Source organism: Centroberyx affinis, unplaced genomic scaffold (genome assembly GCF_046629955.1).
Source record: "Centroberyx affinis isolate AG114_WGS23_722 - 3 ecotype Tasmania unplaced genomic scaffold, CSIRO-AGI_Caff_v1 ptg001613l_1, whole genome shotgun sequence".
NCBI lineage: Eukaryota > Metazoa > Chordata > Actinopteri > Beryciformes > Berycidae > Centroberyx > Centroberyx affinis.
The window spans coordinates 70,426-94,702 of NW_027280055.1; the positions used below are offsets into that span (position 1 = coordinate 70,426).

General features: G+C 40.8%; 1 protein-coding gene across 1 annotated transcript in view; it reads right to left on the reverse strand.

The window, feature by feature from the left end:
• LOC139651240 (R3H domain-containing protein 2) overlaps positions 1-24,277 on the reverse strand; it is a 64,493-nt gene that overhangs the window by 11,333 nt on the left and 28,883 nt on the right. Inside the window, exons 8-20 of the mRNA XM_071528084.1 lie at positions 24,123-24,267; positions 23,239-23,317; positions 21,812-21,871; positions 21,086-21,226; positions 19,752-19,860; positions 17,418-17,513; positions 17,010-17,041; positions 16,182-16,235; positions 12,714-12,949; positions 10,190-10,371; positions 9,410-9,508; positions 8,531-8,824; positions 2,519-2,654 (exon numbers count right to left, since the gene is read on the reverse strand). Of these exons, the coding sequence (XP_071384185.1) occupies positions 2,519-2,654; positions 8,531-8,824; positions 9,410-9,508; positions 10,190-10,371; positions 12,714-12,949; positions 16,182-16,235; positions 17,010-17,041; positions 17,418-17,513; positions 19,752-19,860; positions 21,086-21,226; positions 21,812-21,871; positions 23,239-23,317; positions 24,123-24,267 (1,663 nt within the window). The remainder of the gene's footprint in view (positions 1-2,518; positions 2,655-8,530; positions 8,825-9,409; positions 9,509-10,189; positions 10,372-12,713; positions 12,950-16,181; positions 16,236-17,009; positions 17,042-17,417; positions 17,514-19,751; positions 19,861-21,085; positions 21,227-21,811; positions 21,872-23,238; positions 23,318-24,122; positions 24,268-24,277) is intronic.

Genomic DNA, 24,277 nt, shown 5'->3' on the forward strand with positions numbered 1-24,277 from the left:
TATGCTAGAATCTCTGCAGTATCGATAGCACCATTGCTTTGACATTTGCTTTCTAAGTAAATGTTGTCGCTTGGGCATCCAACCAATTGAGGCAATGTCTGAAGCAGAGGAGTTTCACTCTGAGTTGTCAAATCAGCTGCGATTGCCACTGGCTCGGTAGGTAGGGGAGGGCCCCTCCCTCCCCTACACACCCAGTGCGTTAGTCTTCCTGTTTTCCTTCAAACTTACCTACCATGGCTTTAAATATATCTATACAAATTAATAAAATCTGAGAAGTTACTTTGACCAACACTGCTTTAACAAATGTCTAGACGACATTAAACCCAAAATAGTTGTAATCTTCTATGATCAACTATTCTTATCAAAGCCAACATCAGACTCTGTGCCATTCATTGCATTTCATACTGGTGGTGCCCCTTCCTCTCATTATTCCCTTCTCTCTAAATGTGTTTTATGTGTGTATGTATGTGTCTATACAGTATATGTATGTGCCTGTGTGTGCCTGCATGTGTATGCGCAAGTGTGTGTGAATGTGGTGTATTGAGGACTCAGGGAAGACAGGAAATATACACTATATATAAGTTGCATATAAGTTGCTCACTGTCTATCTGCCACTTCAAAAAAATTTCAAAATGTTCAACAATATAGTACTTAAAGCTACACTTGGCAATTTCGCATGATGGCAGCTCCAAATGGCAATGGTAACATCAGTACCTAGAAACGATGTAATTTGACGTCAGTAAATTGTACACAGCACACTCATGTTTACCAACCTGGCTGGTCTGTGATTGCTTTATACCAAAAGATATCAAAGGGCCGAGAGAGGCAAAAGACCTGGTGTCACAGTGGTGAGTTCAGCTTTCTCTAGACAGAGTGCTTGCTCGCTGCTGTTCAGGAGATAGTTTGTATTTCACTCTTAAGTTTTGATTCCTCGCTTTCTGTGGGCTGAGAAGTGTCCATATCCAACACCAGAAACTATGGCATCTCAATTGGGATGATGGGATGCTCCTCTCTATTGCAGCCATGCTTTGTGATTTAGGCTGATAAGACGGGTGTATTTTTACATGAAAATATTGTGTCCAGTTTTATAGTATAACATTTATAACATTATTAACTCATGAGTATCCCCACACCTGCCTGTCCTTTTTTTCAACTAATGCGAATATTGCGAATATAGTCCTCAAGTTTATTGTTGTGCCCATTCCAAAAGCTACTCAGAGCCTACAAGCCTCCACCATGCACCAACAACAACCTACTATAGTCTGCTTTTAAGTGTCATGTCATTTTTTTTCTTTTTAATTTCCACTAACTAAAATGTAACCATTTGAAAGGAAAATAAAAGTAATGAAATGCAAGAAAGTAACTAACAACTGATTACATATACATTGTTACTTGTGTGTAAGTGTGTAAGCACAGAACCTTTATTTTGACAACACTAAGCTCTTGAATTGTGTGCAACGTGACGTGATCAATTGGTCTGGGACAGAAGCATAGGAATGGATACAGTTTGGAGATTTTAAGCCTTCATTTTATATATTAAGAAATAGCCAGGTGAATCGTGCATAGTATTGACAAGTGAGAAGCACTCCTCTGTAATCGTTCTGCATAAATTAGGTGTGTGCAGACACGTCCGTTTTTGCTCTATTTGGCTCATAGCAGCAAGTGTGCCTTTCTGTACAAATCGTAACTGAACGCAGTGAATGTACAGGTCCGTGTAAGGTCTGTTTATTAGAGGTGTGGAAATTTCTCGATTCTAAGATGCATCGCGATGCGGACGTGGACGATTCTGAATTGATTCACCAATGTCAAAAATCTATTTTCTAAATGTTAGTTAATAACGTGATGTTGACGGAACGAAAAAGGCGGAACTCAACTGCGTGGGCAGTGCAGCACCCAGACAGTCTACAGCGCGCACATGCTAGAGTTATCTTGTCAATACATCCATGTATCTTGTAGTTCATCTTCAAAAAAAGCAGCGGTTGCAAGCATTTTTTGATTTAATGACTCAATAATTACCTTTGCGAGACGAACGTGAAGTATATTGTGAACTTTCTACGCTGTCATTCAGAGACTAACGTTAGCACAGTGGAGCAGCGATCAGCACTAACAAACAATGAGACCGGCTGACCAACACACACTGCAGCACTTAAACAACTTAATACAACTTACACGAATCTCGTAGGTGACCTATTTTGATCTCAAAATGGCGAATTTCGCTGTAAGGTGAGGAGTTTGCATCTCTGGTAAATTCATATGTTTATTTTAATTATGGATCATTACAAATACGCTATGTTTTAAAAGTAGCAAGTTGTCACACAGTGAGAAAAAATAAATCATGTATAGAAATAAAAAATTTTGATGCATCAAGATGCATCGATAATCGTTTTATAATCGCATCGTAGCCCTCTGAATCGTAATCAAATCGTGAGGCCAGTGAAGATTAACACCTCTACTGTCTATATCTATCTATCTAAAATCCAGGTATAATCTACTATATATAGTGTGGTAAAATACTAACCTGACTGCTGTGTGGGTTGAGGCATGGGTTGTGTGCGCTGGGCAGGGTAAGACACCTGGTGGGACATGGGCTGGGGCACACGGTACTGCTGGCCCGAACTGGGGTACTGACCAGGGGGGTAGTATGACACCTGTATCTGCAGAGAGAAAATAAGAAAAGGGGGAGAGTTACTTTAGGGGACAATACACCTTGACTGAAGAGCAATAAATTAGAATCAAGAAGATAAAAGAGTAACTGTTGGTAAATCACACTGAATCAGATGGTCAGTAAAGCAATAAGCCATGGGAGACATAACTGTTCTAAAATCACTGAAAATCACAGAGGTGTTAAGCACAATTCAAAGTGACGTTTCTTCTGCCAAGCAATATGGTTCTTGAACAATAGCTTTAGTGCATTCATATTTTTAAACAGTTACGGTGTTACAAGTTTACATAATTATTTGAATGTGACTCAGCCAATCAGAACTGAGGACCAGAACTATCCATTTTATAAAAGAGGGGTCTGCTTTATAAGCCAGTTGGTGCAAAGAGAGCTTGGTAAGCAAATTGTCAGGGCCTCGCTATCATGGATCAGCTGGAACACATTGGTGGTTTAGCAGTACACCAAAAGAATTCCAGCCTGTGTTTCCTCATTAGTGTGCGGCAGCAACAATGAGGCGCACAAACAATGAGATTGTTCAGTGGAAAGAGTATCGACTAAACACAATGCACAGTGGTTATGGAGGCACAAGAGTTGAAGCTTGCTCCCTTTAGTTACTAGTTTGGGTTTCAGAGCACTGTGGCTTACACAACTAGGCTAAATGTAGCTGCCCCCCCCCCCTCCACCCCTTCCCAAAAGAGGCAACAAAAGGACACAGAGAGGAAGTGAAAGTTAGGAGGATCGATAGCCGCTGCCTCCACCTTCATCTGCATACATGACAACATTCAGCCAGTCTACAGGCTGCAGGGGTGTCAATATTTGCACTCCTGTTACATTGTCGACCACCCACACACTGAACACCGTGCATCTTCCCTTCCCAGGCAATACTGTTTATACAAGTATGAATATCATAGGACAAGGAGGATATAGAGAGGTGTGTAGGGTGATAAAAGGCACAAGGAGACAGTGTCTATATGGATCAGAGCTTGGAACTACAAAATAAAAAGTGTTAGTATCAGAGTACAGGGATAGAAAGGTGTAAAAAAAAAACATAGGAAACTGTAAGAGAGATAGAATAACACTGGAAAAATTCCTGCTTTTTTTAAACACACAGTTACATGCCAAAACAACACTATTTGCAAGCTCTACAATTGCGAACAGATGCTACAAATGAGTATATTATTTAATAACGAAATCACATAAGTAGATGAAAAATATACATATAAAAACAATACAGTCTTTGGGTTGCAATGTAGTCTATGTACAATATAAAATGTGCACCTGATTTGAGTTGGGCCAACCCTCTATTAGATTTATTGTGACAGAGATAGACTGTGGCTCTGGGCTAGTCTAATTTTCTAGTGATTTGAAGGGCATGCTCTAGTGGACCAGCTGCTTAAGGGGGCATTGCTGACCCTAAATTTCCCTCACAACAATGTACCAGTGTTGGATGTGTAACTAAACTACTAAAAACATCCCTGCGGACTCTTGCCTCAACAACTTGGCCCCAAAGCTACATTACAGGGCCTAATTTCCCCCACGGGGTACAGAGTGGTCAATTCAGTTTAGCCCTCTCTCCTTCAATGAATTCCAATAAATACTTTATGGATTCAAGCAAGAGCCAAAGGGAGGGAAGGAAGAGAGTGTGTGAGTGAGAAAAAGAGTGAGAGAACTCATTATTGTCACCGCCTCTGCAATCAGAAGAATGTGACAATCTAGCTCACTGGCTGACTGACTGAGACCAAGCTTGTGAAGGTGATGCATGGCATTCTGAGTGAGAAGATCAGACTCCCCACTGGCTGAACCCTGCTACATCACAGGAAATTATACCACTGACGTCGCACTTCACACTCAGTCTGAGAGCTGGTTCACTGGGTACAAGTTTACAGAAGAAAATTACTGTCAAGTCTGAAGGTTTCCACCTTTCAAAAACTTGACTGAGTTTGTTTTGTTTAGATTTTTATGGCATATCTGCATTATTGGATAGTTTTACAGAGGAGAGAGTCAGGCAAGATGTAGAGAGAGAGAGAGAGAGAGAGAAGACAAAGGTCCCAGGCCAGATTCTAACCTACGCCATTGCAGTTAAATGGTATGTGTCTGAGCCAACTGAGCCAGGACACACTCTGTTATAGTTTTGACATGTAGCCTTACTTCTGGTTTGTATCTACTGACAAAGCAGTTGCTGTCTGAGTAGGGGTGGGCAGTATAGACAAAATAACATATTGCAATATTTTCAGATATTATCACGATTCACGATATGCATCACAATATTTCTCATTTGGATTTTCTAAGGCTAAGTTGCAAGTTGCTGAAAAGTACAACACAACTAATAACAGCACGGTACTCCATTTGTGGCTTTAAACAAAGTATATGCCAAAACAAAAGGAAATGTCATAACATTTATATTTTTTTGAACGCAAGTTAAGTTATAACTTAAAAGGAACCCCAAAATAAAAAAAATAAAAAATCAGTCATCAGCCACTGAGCCCCATGTCAGTCGAAACTCCACTGAAATTCGTAGGACCACCAAACATAGTGAGTTAGCCTCCGTAGTTCCATCTCAGCAACAGGACCATCTTTTTGCAGCTCCATAAAAAGCATATGTCCATTAAATTTCTCTCAACAGCTCATGCAGTATAATCCAAGTGTTGTGAGTCCAACAGTCCAATATTCACATCATTATCTCCTATATTTTCCTCACTGACAATGTTCTGATCACGCACAAACCCTGAAGCATTTTGACAGAAGATTGCTACTGTAGGGTGCATGCATGTTGTATGCGCTGTGCTATGCTCAGTGATTAAAATATAGTATGTAATGAGGTAAATGTTGGACGCTGGGAGCCACAGTGCAATTGTTTGCTACAAAACACTTGACTTATGCTGCACAAATTGAATTATGTTTTTTTTGGAACTTCAAAGGAGTTTGAACATACATGGGAGTGAGCAGATGACATAAATCGCATTTTGGGGTGAACTGTTCAATTTATTAAAACAAAAATGCATGACAAATAAAAGCTAATCAGAAATTCTGAAATTTACATCAATACCGTTTCTGACAGGGCATCACTGTTTGGTTAGTTTGGCTATTCTCAAGGATGTACTCGAGCAAGATTTTGAACCCCACAATTCTACACTTTCAGTTCATGGACTAACCAATTCCTAATGGAGGTTGGTGCACTTAGTTCTATGTTTAAAAAGAGCTAAATTAACCCCCATTCTGGCGGTAATGTGAGTTTTCACACAAAGTAAAAAAGGGAACCATTAATCATAGCAAATGACTACCATACATGAAACCAGTAAATGCATTTTTGAGGATTTGTTGCTAAGGCAAGTTGTGCAGTAACTTTACATTATGTATTACCTACTCCTATGTCTGAGTGATGCAAGTAAGGCAGAAATCAAGTTTCATCTCTGTGGATCTGGCTATGTGTGTTAACAAGGTGCAGTGATGATTACACTGTGTACCCTTCTCTCTTTCATCAGCAAATCTTTATATTAACACTCACTGATATGAGGTGTTAGGAACATGATCCTCCACACTGGTGCTCATCTGAAGGGAGCAGGAACGCTCTGATGTGAACCAAGGTGGTGTTCACAGCGTGTTTGAAATGAATAAATGTTCAAAGGAAAAATACACCCTAAAAGACTAACAGCTATTAGTGATGCACCTTGCATTTCTGGTTCCATTTTGTTGTATTTTTCTTATTCCAATGGAAAATTGGCCATATGTAGACGACATGACATTGAGATATTTTCAGCACAAATTTAATAGGAGGAAAACTTAGGAATCTCTCAGAATCAAAGAGCAGGGTCTTCTTACTAGACTCACCACTTTGCACCAATGTTCAACAATCATACAGGGAGAAATCCATCGTACAGATACCAATTTCTCCACCGACAGTAGCCTCAATAGACCATAATGCAATGCAGCCACAAGACACATTGCATTTTGATTAAAGGGCGCAGGACACATTTCTTCAACCTGAAACTCTCGCTCTCTTGCTCTTACTATTGCTCGCTCCACCTTCACCAAAAAGCCAGCTGAATACCACAATTCCAGGTGAGGTAGAGTTCCCTGGGGAGTGTCAAAAGTAATTCTGGGAAATGTAGGACATCACTAACTAAGTAGAAGTAAATGAGGCAGGTTGAGGGAAAGCGGATACAACAAAAGGTAAATTATAATACATCATCACAAAATAACTGGAATTAACTGAACATCACAGATTGATGATATATAACAGTAAAAGTATCTGAGGGTGAAATTGTACTTAAAGCTATGCAAGCATGTTACCAATATAAGGTCAGGTTATTTTCCAATGGTCATTCACCCCTGTTAATTCAGTTGCTTTTAAAATATCTGTGATCAGTCCTAGCATGTTACTGTGTACCCCGTTTGCACTTTTGATACTATGATATGAATTGATATGAATATCTCTATTAAACATTTGTAATGACTTGCAAAACAAGCAGGAAGTGTCCTTGTTTAAACTGAATCTCAGTATCATCTCCCTCACCACTGGTCAACTGTACCGGAGTAGAGGTGTGGAAATTTCTTGATTCTAAGATGCATCGCGATGCGGACGTGGACAATTATGAATCGATTCACAAATGTCAAAAATCGATTTTCTAAAGGTTAGTTAATAACGTGATGCTGACGGAACGAAAAAGGCGGAACTCAACTGCGAGGGTAGTGCAGCACCCGGACAGTCTACAGCGCGCACATGCTAGAGTTATCTTGTCAATACATCCATGTTTTTTGTAGTTCATCTTCAAAAAAGGCAGCGGTTGCAAGCATTTTTTGATTTAATGACTCAATAATTACCTTTGCGAGACGAACATGAAGTATATTGTGAACTTTATATGCCGTCATTCATTTCATTTCAAACCTTTATTTAGACAGGTAATCTCATTGAGACACAGGGTCTCATTCACAAGAGAGACCTGGTCAAGAGACTAACGTTAGCACAGCGGAGCAGCGATCAGCAGTAACAAACAATGAGACCGGCTGACCAACACACACTGCAGCACTTAAACAACTTAAACCAACTCTGAGGTGAAGAAAATAACTCGGTGCTCAGTCTGTTTCACCTCAATTAACCAATTCTGCATCTAACCCGATCAACCCGACCGACCCCCTTCCCCCTAAAAAAAAATTCTCCTCGGATCTACACAAATCTCAAAACGGCAAATTTTTCCAAAAGGTGAAGAGTTTGCATCTCTGTTTGTCTGTTTGTTAAATTATGGATCATTTGTAATAACTAAAATAAACAGATGAATTTAGTAAATTCAAAAATTTAGTAAATCGAAAAAATAAATCAAAAACATTTTGATGCATCAAGATGCATCGATAATCGTATTATAATCGCATCGTAGCCCTCTGAATTGTATCGTCCAGTGAAGGCCAGTGAAGATTCACACCTCTATACCTGAGCCACTTCTACAATCATTATGGTCACCCCACCATCATTAATGGGTTGTCTTTCTCTCTCTCTCACATACACACACACACACACACAGGCAGGGAGTACCATAGACAACTGCAAAAGTTAGGTCGACAACATATCCTGCAGACCTGGAGCCAATAGTAACCACAATATTTTATGGTATGTTTAAGCCTACAAAATGCAAAATGGGTAGTGTTTGCCACATAGGACAATACAAAGAGTGCAATACAAAGAGCTTAGACAATTAAAGCAAAATCTGTGACCATTTAGTATGTTTTTCTATGATGAACAATTTACCTGATACTATCTCACACAGTAATCTTGTTGAGGTAAACCCCTGCCATCTGCTACTCTAACCACAATTATTTTGAAAAACCATTTCAGATAGGTTTGGTATCTTTTGTTGCCACCTGTGGAGAGTGCCATACCTGCTGGGGTGGAGGGGGCTGCATGTAGCCCTGTGGAGGCGGTGGGGCCTGCATGACGGGCTGGGATGGAGGAGGTGGAGGGGGTGGAGGATGGGGGTGTCCAGTGGTGGGCTGGTAGCCAGATGGAGGGGCCATAGGCTGACCCGTGGTGGCCATGATGTAGCCTGTCTGAGGTGGAGGGTGCTGGGACAGCACAGTGGGAGGGGGCTGGTACATGGGGGGAGGCTCGGGGTTCTCACTGGAGCCCTGCCGACTCAGCGTCATCTGGCTGAACTGGGGCGGCAGCTCTTCTCCCTGAGAGGGATGGGAAGAATGTTATTGGTTGGTTTTGAGTAGGAAATTATTGTGATGAAATCTGGATTATAGCATACTGTATATAAAATGCGCATCAACATTTTGACTGATATAGGTTAATTGTAATCATTGTGTTGACATTAACATTGTGTACATTGAGTGATGGTAATACAGTAGCCAATAGTAGGCTATAATGTGAAGCAGAAAAGATTAGTAGGAAGTTGGTGTGCAAGTTACTGTTGTGTAAATGATGAGCATGCTGAGTTATTTCCAAATACAATGACATTATTCACTTTGATGCATCATGTATAGCATAATCTATGGGTCATGACCCCAAATGGTAAAGTGTGTGTCCGTCAGAGTTGTCAATGCCCAAATGTATTAGCTAATCATAGTAAATAAGGGCAGATTATGAGAGTGCAAGAACCACCAGTAGAATACAGCACTGCCTAACTGAATGAGGTTGTAAGTAGCTCCTGGGCCATAGAGTACAACCTAACTACCTAATGCAAGGGGCTTGAGCATGATAATGTAGTCTTAAAACTAAATTAAGGTAAAGTGAGACGCTGCAAGAGCTGCAAGTACCATTGTGTACTGCTGGGGAGGAGAGACAGGCAGGAGGACCTGGGGGCAGGAAGGGCTGGAGTAGGAGACAGGCTGAGAGGGCTGCAGAGATGCCACCGGCTATACACACCGCCAGAAACAGGGAGGAAATAGAGGTGGAGAAAAGAAAGAGAAAGGTGGGACCAAGCCAGTGAGAAGTAGAGTTGGAGAGCCAGATGGATAGAAATAAATGAAGACACAGGAAAGATGTAGGTTAGAACACAGAGGAAAAGTTGTTAATGGAAAAAATGGATAGTTATGGAAAAATATGTTTAGTTCCAGAATACTTTCAAATAAGACTGCATGTACAAAAATAAAATAAATTGCTACTACTGAGGAAAGTAAAAGAGGAAATTGGTGTCATCAGATGTCCTACAAGTTGTAATTGAGAGTACCATGTTCTTACATACGGCCTGAGTCAGCCTCAGGCCACAGTCTTAACTTATTAATCATTCTTGCCAGAAGCAGAGTGTGGATGTAGAATCACTCACTACATCTTCTTGACCACCTCAGTTACTGAGGCAGAATACACGGGCAACATTTTGAGACATTTAAGATGGGCAATGTTGGCTCGAACAGGGATGGGGATGGGCATCTCAAGACTAAATTATTGTGGTTATCATAGCAGCCTACAAGAAAATCTTTTTTTTTTTTTTTTTTTTTTAAATGGTAAATTGAAGTTAAAAATTTACTTTGCCTGAAAATGTTGCCTGTACACCATGGCCGGTACTTGACAAAAATACAGATGCTAGAGGTACTTACCTGGGCCATCATGTGGTTGCCCATGGGGTGTTGCTGTGGGGTGGGTAGCAGGGCGGTCTGAGGCGGGGGCTGGGGCTGAGGCTGCTGTGGCTGGGGCTGCTGAGATGGACAGGGAAGCAGGCTACGGCTGGACTGAGGAGCTGGGGCCTGGGGACACACATCAGGACTGACCAGGGGCAGGCCTGGAGATGTGGAGAAAAGGCATAGTTAGATACAATTTAATTAAGTTATTTATCATATTTTTTATTTATGCACTCAGAAAAACGACGAACCCACTACAGGTTCCCTATCAAAACAATTTGATAACAGTAAGAGAAGAAACTAGCTTAGGGTGTTATTATTATGTGCCTGTAATCATTCTTGTATCACCCTCTATTCTACAACATGTGTATTTTGGACCACTAGAGGGCAAACTCAAGTTAACATTCTTGTAACAAGTCTTTCTAAAGTTCAGTTCTCTTTGACCTGGGTCAAACAGGAGTTGCAAATAATTCCTGTTTGTGTTAACCTACAGGGAATTTCAAATTTTCAAGTTTTCAATCACACAAAGTATAGTAAATTGATTTTTGAATACTTTGCTGTTATTGTCTAAACTTTCTAGTACTCACTGTATTGTCCTATGTGGCAAACCCCAACTATCTGGCACCCACACTGGCACTCACATTCATAAGAATAAAAACCATCTTCAAATACTATTTAGTCTGATTCCTGGCAGGGCCGACCCAGGTAAGTTAGCAGCCGTGCAAGTAATTTTTCTTTTTGTTATTGCTGCAATTGATATTGTGCTACCATCTCCCCAAAATCTCAGTCAATGGGTAGGTCAGGACACTTCCGGTCCCTTATATTCTGGCCAGGCATATTGTAGGCCAACTAAGGGTGGGCAGAAATTGGCAAATGGCAGTAGATTTGGGGGAAAAGTTCCACAGGAAATAGTGAGCACTAGCTAGAGGCCAGACTTGAAGTTGTGGTCAGAAACACAGTGGATAGTGTATTTTATTGAGCTTAGTGCCATTGGAGCATGCAGTAAATGAGGCATATGAAAGGAAAATGCTTAGGTATACGAGTTGGTAGCAGAGGTGGAATAGTGGGGTTGGAAGCCTAGACTACACCCCTGGAGGTTGGATGCCAAGGGTTTGTAGCCAAGTCCACTTTAAGACTACTAGGCATTTGTTGGCAGAGCTTAAATCAGACAGTGAGGGGTATGTCTGAAGTGGCAATGGCAGCCAGTCAGTGGATCTGGCAAAGTTTGTTTGTTGTCCGTTCCTTTGTAGCATGCTAGCTGACATTGTTTACTAATAGCATAGTTGCTATGGTTGTTCATTAGTAGCACGTTTTCTGGGATATCGATTGTTATGTTGGCTTGTTAGCTTGTTCTTGTAGCATTCTAGTAGTTGGCAGTTTGTTAGTGGCATGGTTGCTGGTCTATTGATTCTATTATAGAAGTTTCATATGTTGGCTTGTTAGTTGTCTGTAGCATGCTAGCTGACATATTGTTTGTAAGTAGCATGGTTACTCTGGCTGTTTGTTAGTGACATGGCATAATCGGGCATCCCCTTAGCCTATAAGTGTTGATACAGTTCGGTTTTCAAACTGCTGAGCGGGCCACTCCAAGCCAGCAGTGTCAGCCATCCCATTAGCCTGTGGTTGTTGTTGTTGAAATCAATAGCAAGTTTAGAAATTATTGAGTAATGTTGGGAACTAGGGATAAACTATGTGTAGGTCCAGTGGAAGCAACTTTAGCTGTATGTGGTGTTGAAAGCAGATGTCAAGGAGGATGGTTCTGGGATGCCAGAAATCATTGTTGAGCCTTGTGGTTCAACAATGAGACCTAATTCAATGAAACATCTGTGATTGAAGGTGGCCACTTGACAACTTCAGTGACATTACAGTACCTGCACTCACACACACTCAACCCTGTAACCTTTAGATTAGGTGGCTAGTAAATGGCACTGCTTGTCTGATGGTCCTGTAGATTTATGACAGCATAGCCTGATGTTGTCTATAGTGGCCATTTTGTGGGTTAGTACATTATTCTTTCGACATCTGAATTTGGCTTCTGTATGAAGGCTCACCTTGGATTATGGCACAAAGGAACATCAAATCATGTTTATTGGTAAATGTTTAGATTTATTTCACGTGCTGTGATGCACAAGGCTGACATTCAAACCTGGCACTTCTCGTCAATGTAGTTTAAAAAAAAGATTTAATGTTGTCAAGTACTGAAAGTGTATTAGTGAACTACAATGACCATAATTAATTGTGCGAGGGTTAGGGTTAGGGGTGCGAATGACGCATCACGCTGTCTTTCAAATGTAGCCTTCATGAGATGATGAGATAACCCATTTGTAATTATCTGTATGTTGTACTTGCTTCACTAAAATAGTGATAATCAGATGGAAGTAAAAAAGTCAGCTAATGTTGCAGTAGCAAATTAGCTAATGCTAGCCTCTTAAACTACAACTAGAGAGACTCAAGTATCTCTCTCTTCCTCTTTCCCTCTTCTACTTTTCCCTTCAGTCCTTACCAGAGCGAGAGCCTCTGCAGCTGCCCTGTGAGCCTTTGCTGCTGCCCAAGCTATCCCCTCTGGTAAGGATGGAGATGCCAGAGAAGCTGCTGGCCTTAGTGACAGGCGGCCGCAGGGTGCGGTTGGAGCTGTCCGAGTCGGTGCTGCTCCAGGGCCGTGGCTCCAGGCACTTCATGTCGCTGTCCGTGCTGCTTTGACGGCTGCTGGACGCCCGGCTGGAACTCTCACGGTTCCCCCTGGGAGAGGAGAGAGCGGGGAGGAAGAAGGAGAGAAAGCGGGGAAGTGAAGGGGATAAAAGGGGGAGAGAGACAGGAAAGGGGAAAAGGTAAAGTAACAGATGGAAGTGTTAAAGCAGAGGCAGAAAGGGAGGGAAATGTGCATACAAGGGAGAGCAGAGTTGAAGGGTGGTTAGTATGAGAGGACAGAGGAGGAGAGAGGTGACAGTGTGTAGGACAGGGAATAGGTTGAAAGAAACAGTGGGGGGAGAAGGATAGATGTGTACAGAGTGGGAAGCAGAGAAGAATGTAGGTGGAGGCAGAAACAGAGAGGGACAGCAGAAGGGAGAGGAGGACAGGATAGAGGGGGGAGAGCAGAGGCAGAGGAGCACAGTAAGGTCATCAACAGGTAGAGAGGACGTACAGTGTGACAGGCTTTAGGATGGGGCATTCAACACAGATGCATGTTGGCTGGTTGAGTGAAACCACAATACAAAATCAGGCAACAAACCACCCCACGCCATTATCCCCACCATACACATACAACCACACACCCACACAAACCCATTCACAGGAGAAAACACACATGCAGGTAGAACAGATGCTCCAGACAATCAACACTGGGGTGAAAAAAGACATTAGAGTGACACTGAATGAGACAAATGTCCACGAGTCTGAGACACAAACCATCCAAGACTGGAGACACATTCACATTAGGGACTTAACAGAATGAGTACTTACATCAATGTTATACAGTTCATACAGTCACAAACAAAAACACATGCACACAGAATATACTGAACACACCATATCACAGACATAAAAAACTGACAGACACACACACACACACACCCACACACACAACTGTACATTAAGACCAGATATACATAAACACTCAGACTCACACACACTATCTACAAAATAACCACTTCTAGCACTGGTTCACCACTATGGTTTTTTCAACTATATTTCTGTATACACACTCATTGTCTTTGTGGTGTGTTGTTGTGATGCTGTCACCCTGGATAAGGGCAGCTGCCAAGAAAACCAACGATCAGACTGTAAGCGTAACCACCACTCTGGGAAACCCCTCCATCACAGGTCATGGCTGGGTTTCCCAATGACATATCAGCATTAACAGTACTGTTCCAATTAACGATAGGATAGTGATGGTCTTAGCTCTTGTGCTTGCAGACATAACCCCTGTATTCATAAAAATTACAAGAGCCATGAAATTCAATGAAAAAAGAAAAAAATATATATCAGTTATAAATACATACGGTGGTATGGCATCTAATTTATGTGGATAACAAGCCTTGTAGACCAACAGAGAACTACACGTCTACATTGAAGACAGCAGAGACAAAACAGCCAAGTCAGCTGTAAACCGTTATTTTTGCATCCTCTGAGAACTAGGCGGAAGGGGGAGATGAACAGAGTAGGTTCAGGTACAGAACAAGAGTGAAAATGAATTAAAAACAGGTATGGATGATTCTGGGGAATCTCAACGAGGAGAACAGGGAGGTGGAAAGGGCTGTAAAACCCAAGCGATAGTGAGTGGTGTTTGAAGGTGGCAGCAGTTGATAAATATTTCAGAGAGACTGTAATTAATGGAGGACCTATTTTAAGCCCTCTCTCTGCACAGCCTATTTTAAGGAAGGGCGGGTGCTCTGCCGCTTTCTCACACAGCGCACACTTGTTCGCTTCGCTCTGCAGACAAAGATGAGAGCAGGGAGAGGGGGAGGAGAAGGAGGAGGGATTCTGCTGTTCATCACATGATATTCCATCTCCCCTGTATTCTCACGACAGCATCTCTCATCTCATCATACACACACACACTAGGGAAGCCAAGCTGTTATTTTTCTTCTGCGCTTTTATTACTCAGTCTTTATTAGATAGATTAATTAAGGTCTGTCTCACTAAGACCTCATTATTTTTCCTATATGTTTAAAAAGGTGTTTTCTTTGTTGTTGTTTTATTTATGGTATTCTTACAGTTTACTCACGTGTTCTATAAACTAGGTTTAACATCAAATATACTCTATCTGAATGTATATTTTCATATGACTGAAATGTGAAAAGACTATCATAAACAGCCAAAATGTAAAACATATATCACTTATGCCATATATTCAAAGTCTACTGTACAATTGATTGCAACAGCCTACTATGTACAACATGCTGTTATTTGGTAAATTTTAGATTATATATTATTTACAAGTCTCTCAGTCCTCAGACATGCTTGTGTGTCTTGATAAATGAAACCGAAAGAAAATGTCAATTAGTCTGGCTATTCAATACAGCTTTATATAGCTTGTGCTGCTAAAATGCTTTACCTTACAAAGAGAGCAATAACAATTTAATAATCAGCTTGAAAACCTGAGGAACACAGGTTTTGACTGGATGAAACCCTAGATCTCAAGAGCAGTCACTCTAATGAAACTAAAATCTATGCAAGCAGCACAAATAAAAGGAATTGCAAGGAGGTGACATGGTGGATATCAATTCATTGGTTGGTTTAATGGTTTTAGATAAAAATAAAATAAAATAAAGAGTCTTAGAAAAGCTTGACAAATGATTTTTACAGCTAAAAACTAATCTTAAAGAATCTACTATACATGCTGAGCATAGGAGGCGTATGTGTGCACAACCAATGGCCAACAACTGAAAGTATAACGTACCTTTACACAATGAAAGGAAACAAATAGTCAACAGAATATGGTGTTGCACTCTTTGAATGAAACATGATAACACATGTGATTGTGAATAGCCTAAGCCTACAAAGAAAAAATATATATCCTTCACAAAATGCAGTACTTGACTGATTTCTTTTCTTTTCCGTCAACATTTTTTGGCAGTTAAACTGCAACAATGTCAAAAGCACTATCGGTATTGCTTACATTTGTATGAACTACTATACAACAGGTGACATGTTTACAAAAACCAGAAGACCAAATCAACCACAAAACAAACAAATTATTGTGGAAGCAATGCAGTTACTGCATATAAAAATGTAGTGACGGTGGACGAAGTGGAAGGGTAAGTTGGTCAATCAGTCCCCAGTGAAACCACAAAGCAGCCATGCATGGGCCATGGGAAGCCCCACGGTGCAGTGCTGGAATAGCCATCAATCAGCCGACTACGCCAAGCAAAGATATAACACCACCACAAGTCAAGTCACCACTACCACCACCAAACCACTTTCAGAGATGGGCATGGCAACACACAAGTCAAAGTCAGCAGCACCCCAGTACCTAAAGATCTGCCTCCTCTTTTGAGAGCTAGAGGAGTAGCCCTCAGTGGAAAGTCTGTTGGGGTTAACATTGGGAGAAAAATGCTAGGATTACAGGACTGGATTGGAGAAGAGGAGAAGGTGTTGGGGAGGGTGGGGTAGGGTGAGAGAAAAGGAGGGGTGGGGGTTGAGGTAGGCATAGAGCAGAACTTTTACCCCTGGAAAAAAATGCACACAAAGCAGAAACTTTGACTGTTGAAAGGCCCACGCTTCTTTTCTCTCCCTCTCAGCATATTGTCTCCTAATCTTTCATTCTCAACAGTCAGGGGGCCTGGGGAGGGAGGCTGACTGTAACTGCCCGTGCTAGCTAACTTTTATTCCTAGAAAACGGTTTTCCACTACCTAGACATCTTTGTCACAGACATTATGTCCCCTGCAGTCAATCTCAGCTTAAACCCATAGCACAGGACAACCCTTTGGTCATTACAAATTACTTAAATCTGGCACAGGAGTAGAAAATGACAAATGAATATTGAGAATTTGGCTGGAACTCAAAATAAAATAAACAAGTAAGAAGCAACTATGGTGTATTTTTCAAATGCTCCTTTACTACAAGATATTGCATGAAGTGAACTTTGTGAGAAGCTAGATTACTGTAAGTGGTCCTATGTATGTATAGAGAATTCATATATTCTGTTAAGACTGTCTATCTTTATGGGTGGATAGCTCCCTACCTTTTATAATTGAAGTCTGACAAGCAGACTATAACCTTAGGGGGACAGGGGGGCAGGGACGTCTTAGTCTTATAAAGTGCACACAATAGAGTCTCCAGTAGGATGCATCATCTTACCTGTTGTCGTTGATGTATCCATTTTGAGAGGACTGTAAAGAAAAAGACACCTGCACATTACGAATAGCTTCATTCATCCATCCAACCAGAAGCACTTAGGCCCAAAGCTAAACCTTCGCAGATCAGCATTTCAAAACTTCTCAAAGTTGACATCACAGGGATTTAGAATGGGGTAACAAAGCACTGAGATTACCGTGTTTCAATGTAAACAGTTATTGCAAACATATGGTCCTCACTCTTCTCTGAGAAATACTGTCTCTAAGGATTCTCATTTCTCATGCCTATCTTTCCTCGGGCCCATACAGAGTTATGCGTTGTTAGTCAAGAGAGCAGGGGGAAACCGTTAATGGATCAGAACATGGCTTGTGACTTGAGTGTTAATCTGTCCAGTCGAGGTCCTACACTTACTTCTCGGGCAAAGATCCGGTCTCGTACCCGCTGATACTCTTCCTCTCGCTCCTCAATGGACTTGCTACGCCGCCCGTCCTGCAGCGGCACACGGATCTGCCATTTGGGATGACAATACAGAATTGAACATAACTTCACTGATCATCCAAAATCAACTAGGGTGACAAAAACCAGCAAAGCAACGCCTGATACAACAACACAATGCATCAAATGTAATTCCAATGCACAATACTCAGGTAGAGGTAAATGAAAACATTGAATTCATACATACATGATGCACCACGGATAAGGAGTCAGGAATCACAACTAATGTAAAAAATCAACTACCTTGATTTTCTCAACAGCAATTAAACAAAAACATTTTGCATACAGAAAACCTGTAATGTGTTGATCTTGCAAATAATGCAGAATTTCTGGTGCACTACCCTCCCCTCGCTTGGGTGAAAAAAGTTTAGTCGCATTTGCCAAATACACATCTAGTTGAAGGGCTACTGCTGCTGGTTGGGCATTTTGGGCAATTTAACGGCATTTTGTGGCAGACCTGGCCCATTTAGACTGGACGCATTGCACCCAAGTAGGACTGGCTCTCTGTTACTGGCTAGGAACACTGATCTGAAGTCCTGCAAGGCGTCAAGCTTTTGACGTCACGGTGAGTCAGTCCCATCATAATGTTTTCCGTTCATTTGCATCTAAAAACTCCTGCCAGAGTCAGTAATATGCTAAGAAATCCATGTTATTTTCAGAAATGATAATAACCAGTTAATGATTTGGACTTCAACCCTGGCTCAAACTGTGCACTATGCTTCCGCTATTATTAGTAGCTCTCCTGATCTTAGATTGTTGCTTCTACCACATTCCTGTTCACATATCTGTCAGACATTCTGTTTCATACCCACCTGCCACCTCTGTAAACTACAATAATATAATCACTATTCAAACCCTGCCTGCTCTCTGCACAGCTTCTGTTGAAAAATCCATTAAGATTGCGCTGTTAAATGTCAGGTCTCTTGCTAAAAAATATTTTATCTGGTGGAATTGTATTATTTCAAATAATTTAGAGTTCTTTTTAATTACTGAATCGTGGCTAGGTTAAGGTGATGCTGCATCACTTGTTGAGGCCACTTTCCCCTGACTACTCCCACTTCCATATGCCCATATTGTCCAAGCTGAATATAAACACTTGCCCATTTCATTTGGCAGTTTTAGCTCCTTTGAGAATCTCAGGTTTTTAATTATGGGCAAGGCCGCTCTGTTATGCATTTGAGTCTACAAAAAAAAACCCAAAAACAATTAAGGTTTTCATTGATGAATTCACTCCTTTGTATTGTCATGCCCACTTGTGACAGACATTTTAGGTGATTTCAATATCCATGTATGCTGTCTGCACCTTAATCTAGCCATGATTTTATTTATTTTATAGAATCCTCCAATCTGGTGCACTCTGTGACAGGCCCCACTCAAGTGAAAGGTCATATTCTTGATATAGTTCGACTGGTTTTATTCCTCATAAATTGGTTTTAGAAGATGTATGTGTGTCTAATCATAAAGCCGATTCCAAGCATTCCACGACACATGTCTTGCATCCTTGACTCAACCTCTGCTACCAAATTCTGTGAAGCTTTCATTGCTGCTACCTATAGTAGTCCTCATGACCTACTCCCACAGCCCACTAAGGAATTAGTCAATGATTTTAATAGTTTCCCTGGCCATTTTAGACTCAATAGCCCCTTTAAAAAACAGAAAGGCTAAAGCCTTTCTCTGGCTAAACAAGCACACATAGGCTCTATAGAGGAAATGTAGACAAGCCAAATGGAAATGGAAAGCCAAGAATCTACAAATCAATTTGGACATCCTTAAGAAAGAACTTATGTGACAGTATCAGAGACCAGTTAAGGATACGCGCACAACATACTTCTCTGATATAGTCTCTAGAAACAAGCATGTAATTTGTGATAATATGCAACTAAAATGGTGCAGGTTACCTTATTGGGGCAGTTGTGACAAGTGGCAGCCTAAAAAAGGCCTCTAACTTGTCCCTAGATTTATTAACTTTTACTGGCTTTGTTCTAACTATTACTACCATTTTCTGTCCTGTGCTTTTGTCTGATTCTATTACCTCTGTTTTACTTCACTGTCTCTGTAAAGCACTTTGCAACCTGGTTTTGAAGTTCAGAAGTTCTATATTATAAAGTTATTATAATTATTTATATAATTACACTTCAGAAAAAAAAATCTGTATTCCAGTCTCCCCTTGTACAGTGAAGTCATTGTATGTGAACTGGACTATAATTTTGGGTGAAGTGGGACAGACTTGCTGAAGGCAGTGCAGTGTACCTGATTATCGTCCTTGTCCATGCTGGCATCATCTCTCTTGAGGATGAACTTCTTCTGGAAGTCCATATTGCGCTCATCCTTAATGTGTTCAGAGAACCTTTGTTCTGGTCTGCAGGAAGAAAAAGAGTACAAAGGCCATGCTTACCAACATACTACCAACACACTGTCATACTGTATCCGCATACCAACCAGCATATAGAATCCAGCGAACACAGTTCCTTCTAAGTACATACAGTCGATTAAATATCTTCCATCATGGATGCAGTTGCAAAAGGTATAAATGATGGCTGAAATCAAACTTTCTGTCAGATTTTGTGTAGACATTTCAAATGAAAACCTTTGTCAGATTTGCAATGAACTGCTGATAAAATAAGACGGATAGATGACAGAAGTGTTAAAACAAACAAAATATTACACACGGCTGCCTACGTTTGGCTGCCTGTAGTGATAACATTACAGAAAGGCAACACCGCAAAAACAACACATATCTTATAGTAGGTCCGTAGGCAGATATAGGAGTATCAGTGCTTCTGATCGGAAATACCACCTATACCCAGATATTTTTGTTTTCCTACTTCTGGGTTACAGGATTTGCAAAGTCAAAATTGCATTTTCAATCCTAATGCAGTGATTTTGAAAACTACAACTGTTAGGAGGTGGCTCTGTGTCAGCCTTATTATTGGCATTATCTGGCCTATGGGCTGTGCACATGTGTGTAATTATATGTGCTTTGCTCTGTTTTGTGTAAAACAATAATTTTTTGGTTGCTACCAGTCACTGAGCAAGGGACAGACAGGTTTGGTTCCTTTTTTTTTTATTTACCATTTCTAGGTCTCCTTGCCAACTACTGCTAGCTTACTCCTGTCAAGTTAGCTAGCTTTGTGCTAAGCAATCTTCTGTCTCGGTTGGCCGCACCCCCTTTTTGAATTGGTCTAGCCATGTGTTTAGTGCTCAATGTAGCACAAGACATGTTGGAAAATTGACCATCTAAACAATTTCAGGAAGCTTACTACTCTTTCTCCTCACGCTGTTCCCTGCAAAACTGGTGCACAACCCAGGCTGCTATGAAATATATGGTTGGTTACGCCTGTTTATATCCATTAACCCTCCCAGGGTCACATTCCTCATACACTGAGTGTAACATGCATGCAAAGTATTTGCTTAACCTCCCAACCCTGTTAAACAATGAAAAAGTACCACTCTGTGTGTGAAACCAGATCGACAAATGTCAGTTTTAAATCCTTCTCTTCAACTAATGGTTTAACTAATCTAGAACTACACTTAACTTATATTTGTGAAACCGGCCATTACACCTTATGCAGTGAGCCACTCACATGCGCGTGTTGCCTGTCTTGTTGATGATGACGGCCTTGCCTGTCTGGTCCACATTGTGGTCCATGCCGAAGTAGGCTGCCACACGGTGCAGCAGCATGCGGTGATACGAGGTCATCTGAGGAAACTTCTTATACTGGTTACTGCAGAGGGCAAACAAGTGCATATCAGAAAACATGTCATATGGGTTAGGGAAGGGAGGCTACAATTAAAGATTACTCCAAAAGACTGGAAGGCACTGAAAAAGAAATACAACTGTAAACTATTGCTGTTTTTTTCTTTTTTGCTTAATGTTGCGATGTAAACAGTCATAATGTGATAATGTCTAAAATTCTTTTTCAGCAATTAAACAAATTAAATAACTTGGGAGAAAAAACTGTAAACTTTTTGCCTTTCTGAAGTGTTTGACAAACAAGGTCTGAACTTTAATGACAATTAATTTGGCTCCACTGTGCACAAGGGGATTTATTGCAGAAGTATTTCAAATACATTTAAACACAGTAGCACTAGCGATGATACCATCCCAGTGACAGGAGAACACAGAGTCCCAGCCAAAAATACCTTATGGTTAAAATACAAGAGGGAACTGTCAGTCTAAACTTGCTCCATAATATCAACTACAACTTGCCATATTTATCTCATTACCACAGCAGTCTATAAATAAAAAGGGATGGACTTAGAAGAGCTAAATTTAAATGTGAGTGAGTGGTTGTGAAGACGTGGCTCACTTGTCGTCATTAATGAACTCCAGGATATCTTGTTCTAGTTTGAGCAGCATCATTCGATCCCTGTTGAGGTAAAGGGGGAGAGAGGGGGAAAGGGTGTGGTTGAGAGAGAGAGAGAGAGAGAGAGAGAGAGAGAGAGAGAGAGAGAGAGAGAGAGAGAGAGAGAGAGAGAGAGAGAGAGAGAGAATTATTGGGCAGAGTGCAGACAGTGTACCAAGCAAAGATCAAAGACAAGAGGCACTGCAATAAATACTTTTCCAATCCATCTAAAGTGAGGATGGGCAGTTATCCTCAACCACACACCCCCAGAGGCTTACAGCAGGGGCACTATTCAATGCCAAACACCACAGAAACCTCAAAACAGAAATCCTATAATGAGAAAGGATGGGATTCCCCTCTCTGTATGTTACAGAGGCCTATCTTGTCCCACACTAGGGCTGGGTATTTTGGTCCTTTTTTGATACATATGTTGGATAAAATCGTATTATATACTGTAGTAATAATAGCCTATGTAATTGCAGTAGACAATTTTATTGACCATCATATAATTTATGCAATTTTCCCAACCAAAAGAAATAACATTTGAATTCGCAAGTACGAATTTTTAAGAATTTATTGTTCTTCATCACTGAAACATTATTAAAGAAGCCCTTGAGAACAAAGTATTTGTGTGTTTAAAATGCAATTTTACAATATAAAAGAAAATCACACTTTGGTTTAATCAGATTCAAAACCTTATTATAACTATTAAAACTATTTAATAGCCTACGTTTTAAATATTTATAACTATGTCAACAATGTGTCACATTTAGAACCATTTCAAGAATATCAAGGTCTAATAAATTGTATATGCATTTGTGTAAAATGCAGTTTAAAAAAAAAAAAGAGAACATTTTTTTTTCTCTTGCAGTCAAACATGGTATAGCTCTCTTGCTTCAGGTTAAAACTGTGCACTACATTGTGCTTCATTTGGGTCGAGGTGTTGCCGGACAAGAACATAACTTAAGTCTTGTTCTTGGACTGTTTCTGCAATGTGTGTACTAACTTTGAACAAACAGAGATGAAGGTGCAGTGATGCCAGGACAAATTTGTTTTTCCTGCCTGTGGCAAGTAGTTACCTAGCATGCCAATCCACAGTCATTTTAGTTATTAGTTATAGATAGAATATGAAGATAGAATAGGTAGTTACTGAATCAAAGATTATGTAAGATTAACTATTAAAAGTACAGAACTTTACCAACAAATGTTTTAACATATTTTGGTAATCAGTAGTACCAGCAAGATTTGGTCGGTGCCAACTGTCGGTACCCAGCCCTATCCCACACAATTCTTTTCTATATGAACACTGGTCAGTGTGTCTCCTTGGTGCAGCAGAGGTGCCACTTTCACAGCTACAGAGACCGAATCAATCTTGCGTGGCAGTCTCATACCTGGGATTGTTTTTCAGTGTGTTGACCAGAAACTCGTGAACATCGATGCCCGTGGAGTCAGTGTACTCTTGACTGGAGTCTGACGGAGAGGAAAAGAAAAACGGAAAGAAAATAGCCAGGGGAGACAAAGAAAAAGTTGGCATTTGTGAGATTGGATGGGAAGAGAGAGTGATTAAGACATTGTCACAAGAGTGCAAGAGAGATAGAAAGAGTTAAATCAGAATGCCAAACATCAGGATGCTAAGCATAGCTGCTAAAATGACCCCCCACCACACCAGCAACAACATGCCAGGTTGTTCAGGGAGAATAAACATCAGCAGCAGATACACTGAGACACCGGCTAGCTCCAAGGTAGTTGTTCTTATGCGCGCGTGCGCGCACACACACACACACACTTCAGGGGGATCATTTTCCACTATTTTCCGCCACACTAGACAGTCAGGCTAGCCGTTTCATCTCTGCTGCTCTCAGATTCTAATGAGGCCTGAAGGCCTCAGTGGAGGGAGGGAGGGAGGGAGGGAGAGGGGCAAAGAGAGAGACAGAGAATGAAAGAAAAAGAAGAGAGGGATCCCTTTGCCTTTCTAAGAAATTACTGTGACATCATTGCATTTTGGTTTGTAATAATTCAGTGGATATCAGTGGTACATGTATCACTCCTGAAAACATCCATTTAAAAATGACAAACGTAGGATATTTTCACTTATACTGTAGTGGTGATCATGTTAGTATGAGGGAAAAAATTGACTCAACTCCTCACATATTTAGCAGGGCTTGTGGTCTTGTTTTGTGTACAGCAGGTAGATTATGGCACCAAAACTGATGTTATCAGGGGTTTGATTACGACTAGGCCAACATGCCACAAAAAGGAATAGAATGCATCTTACCACGTGACAACATCTTGCGTGGAGTCTTGTCCTTCTTCTCCTTCTCTTCATTTTCATACTCGTCCTTGGAGGACTTCTCCTCTTCCTTGTCTGATGGACAGCTGATGTGAAGTTGGATGATATCCTGGAAAATCACAATCCATTGCTATAACTGA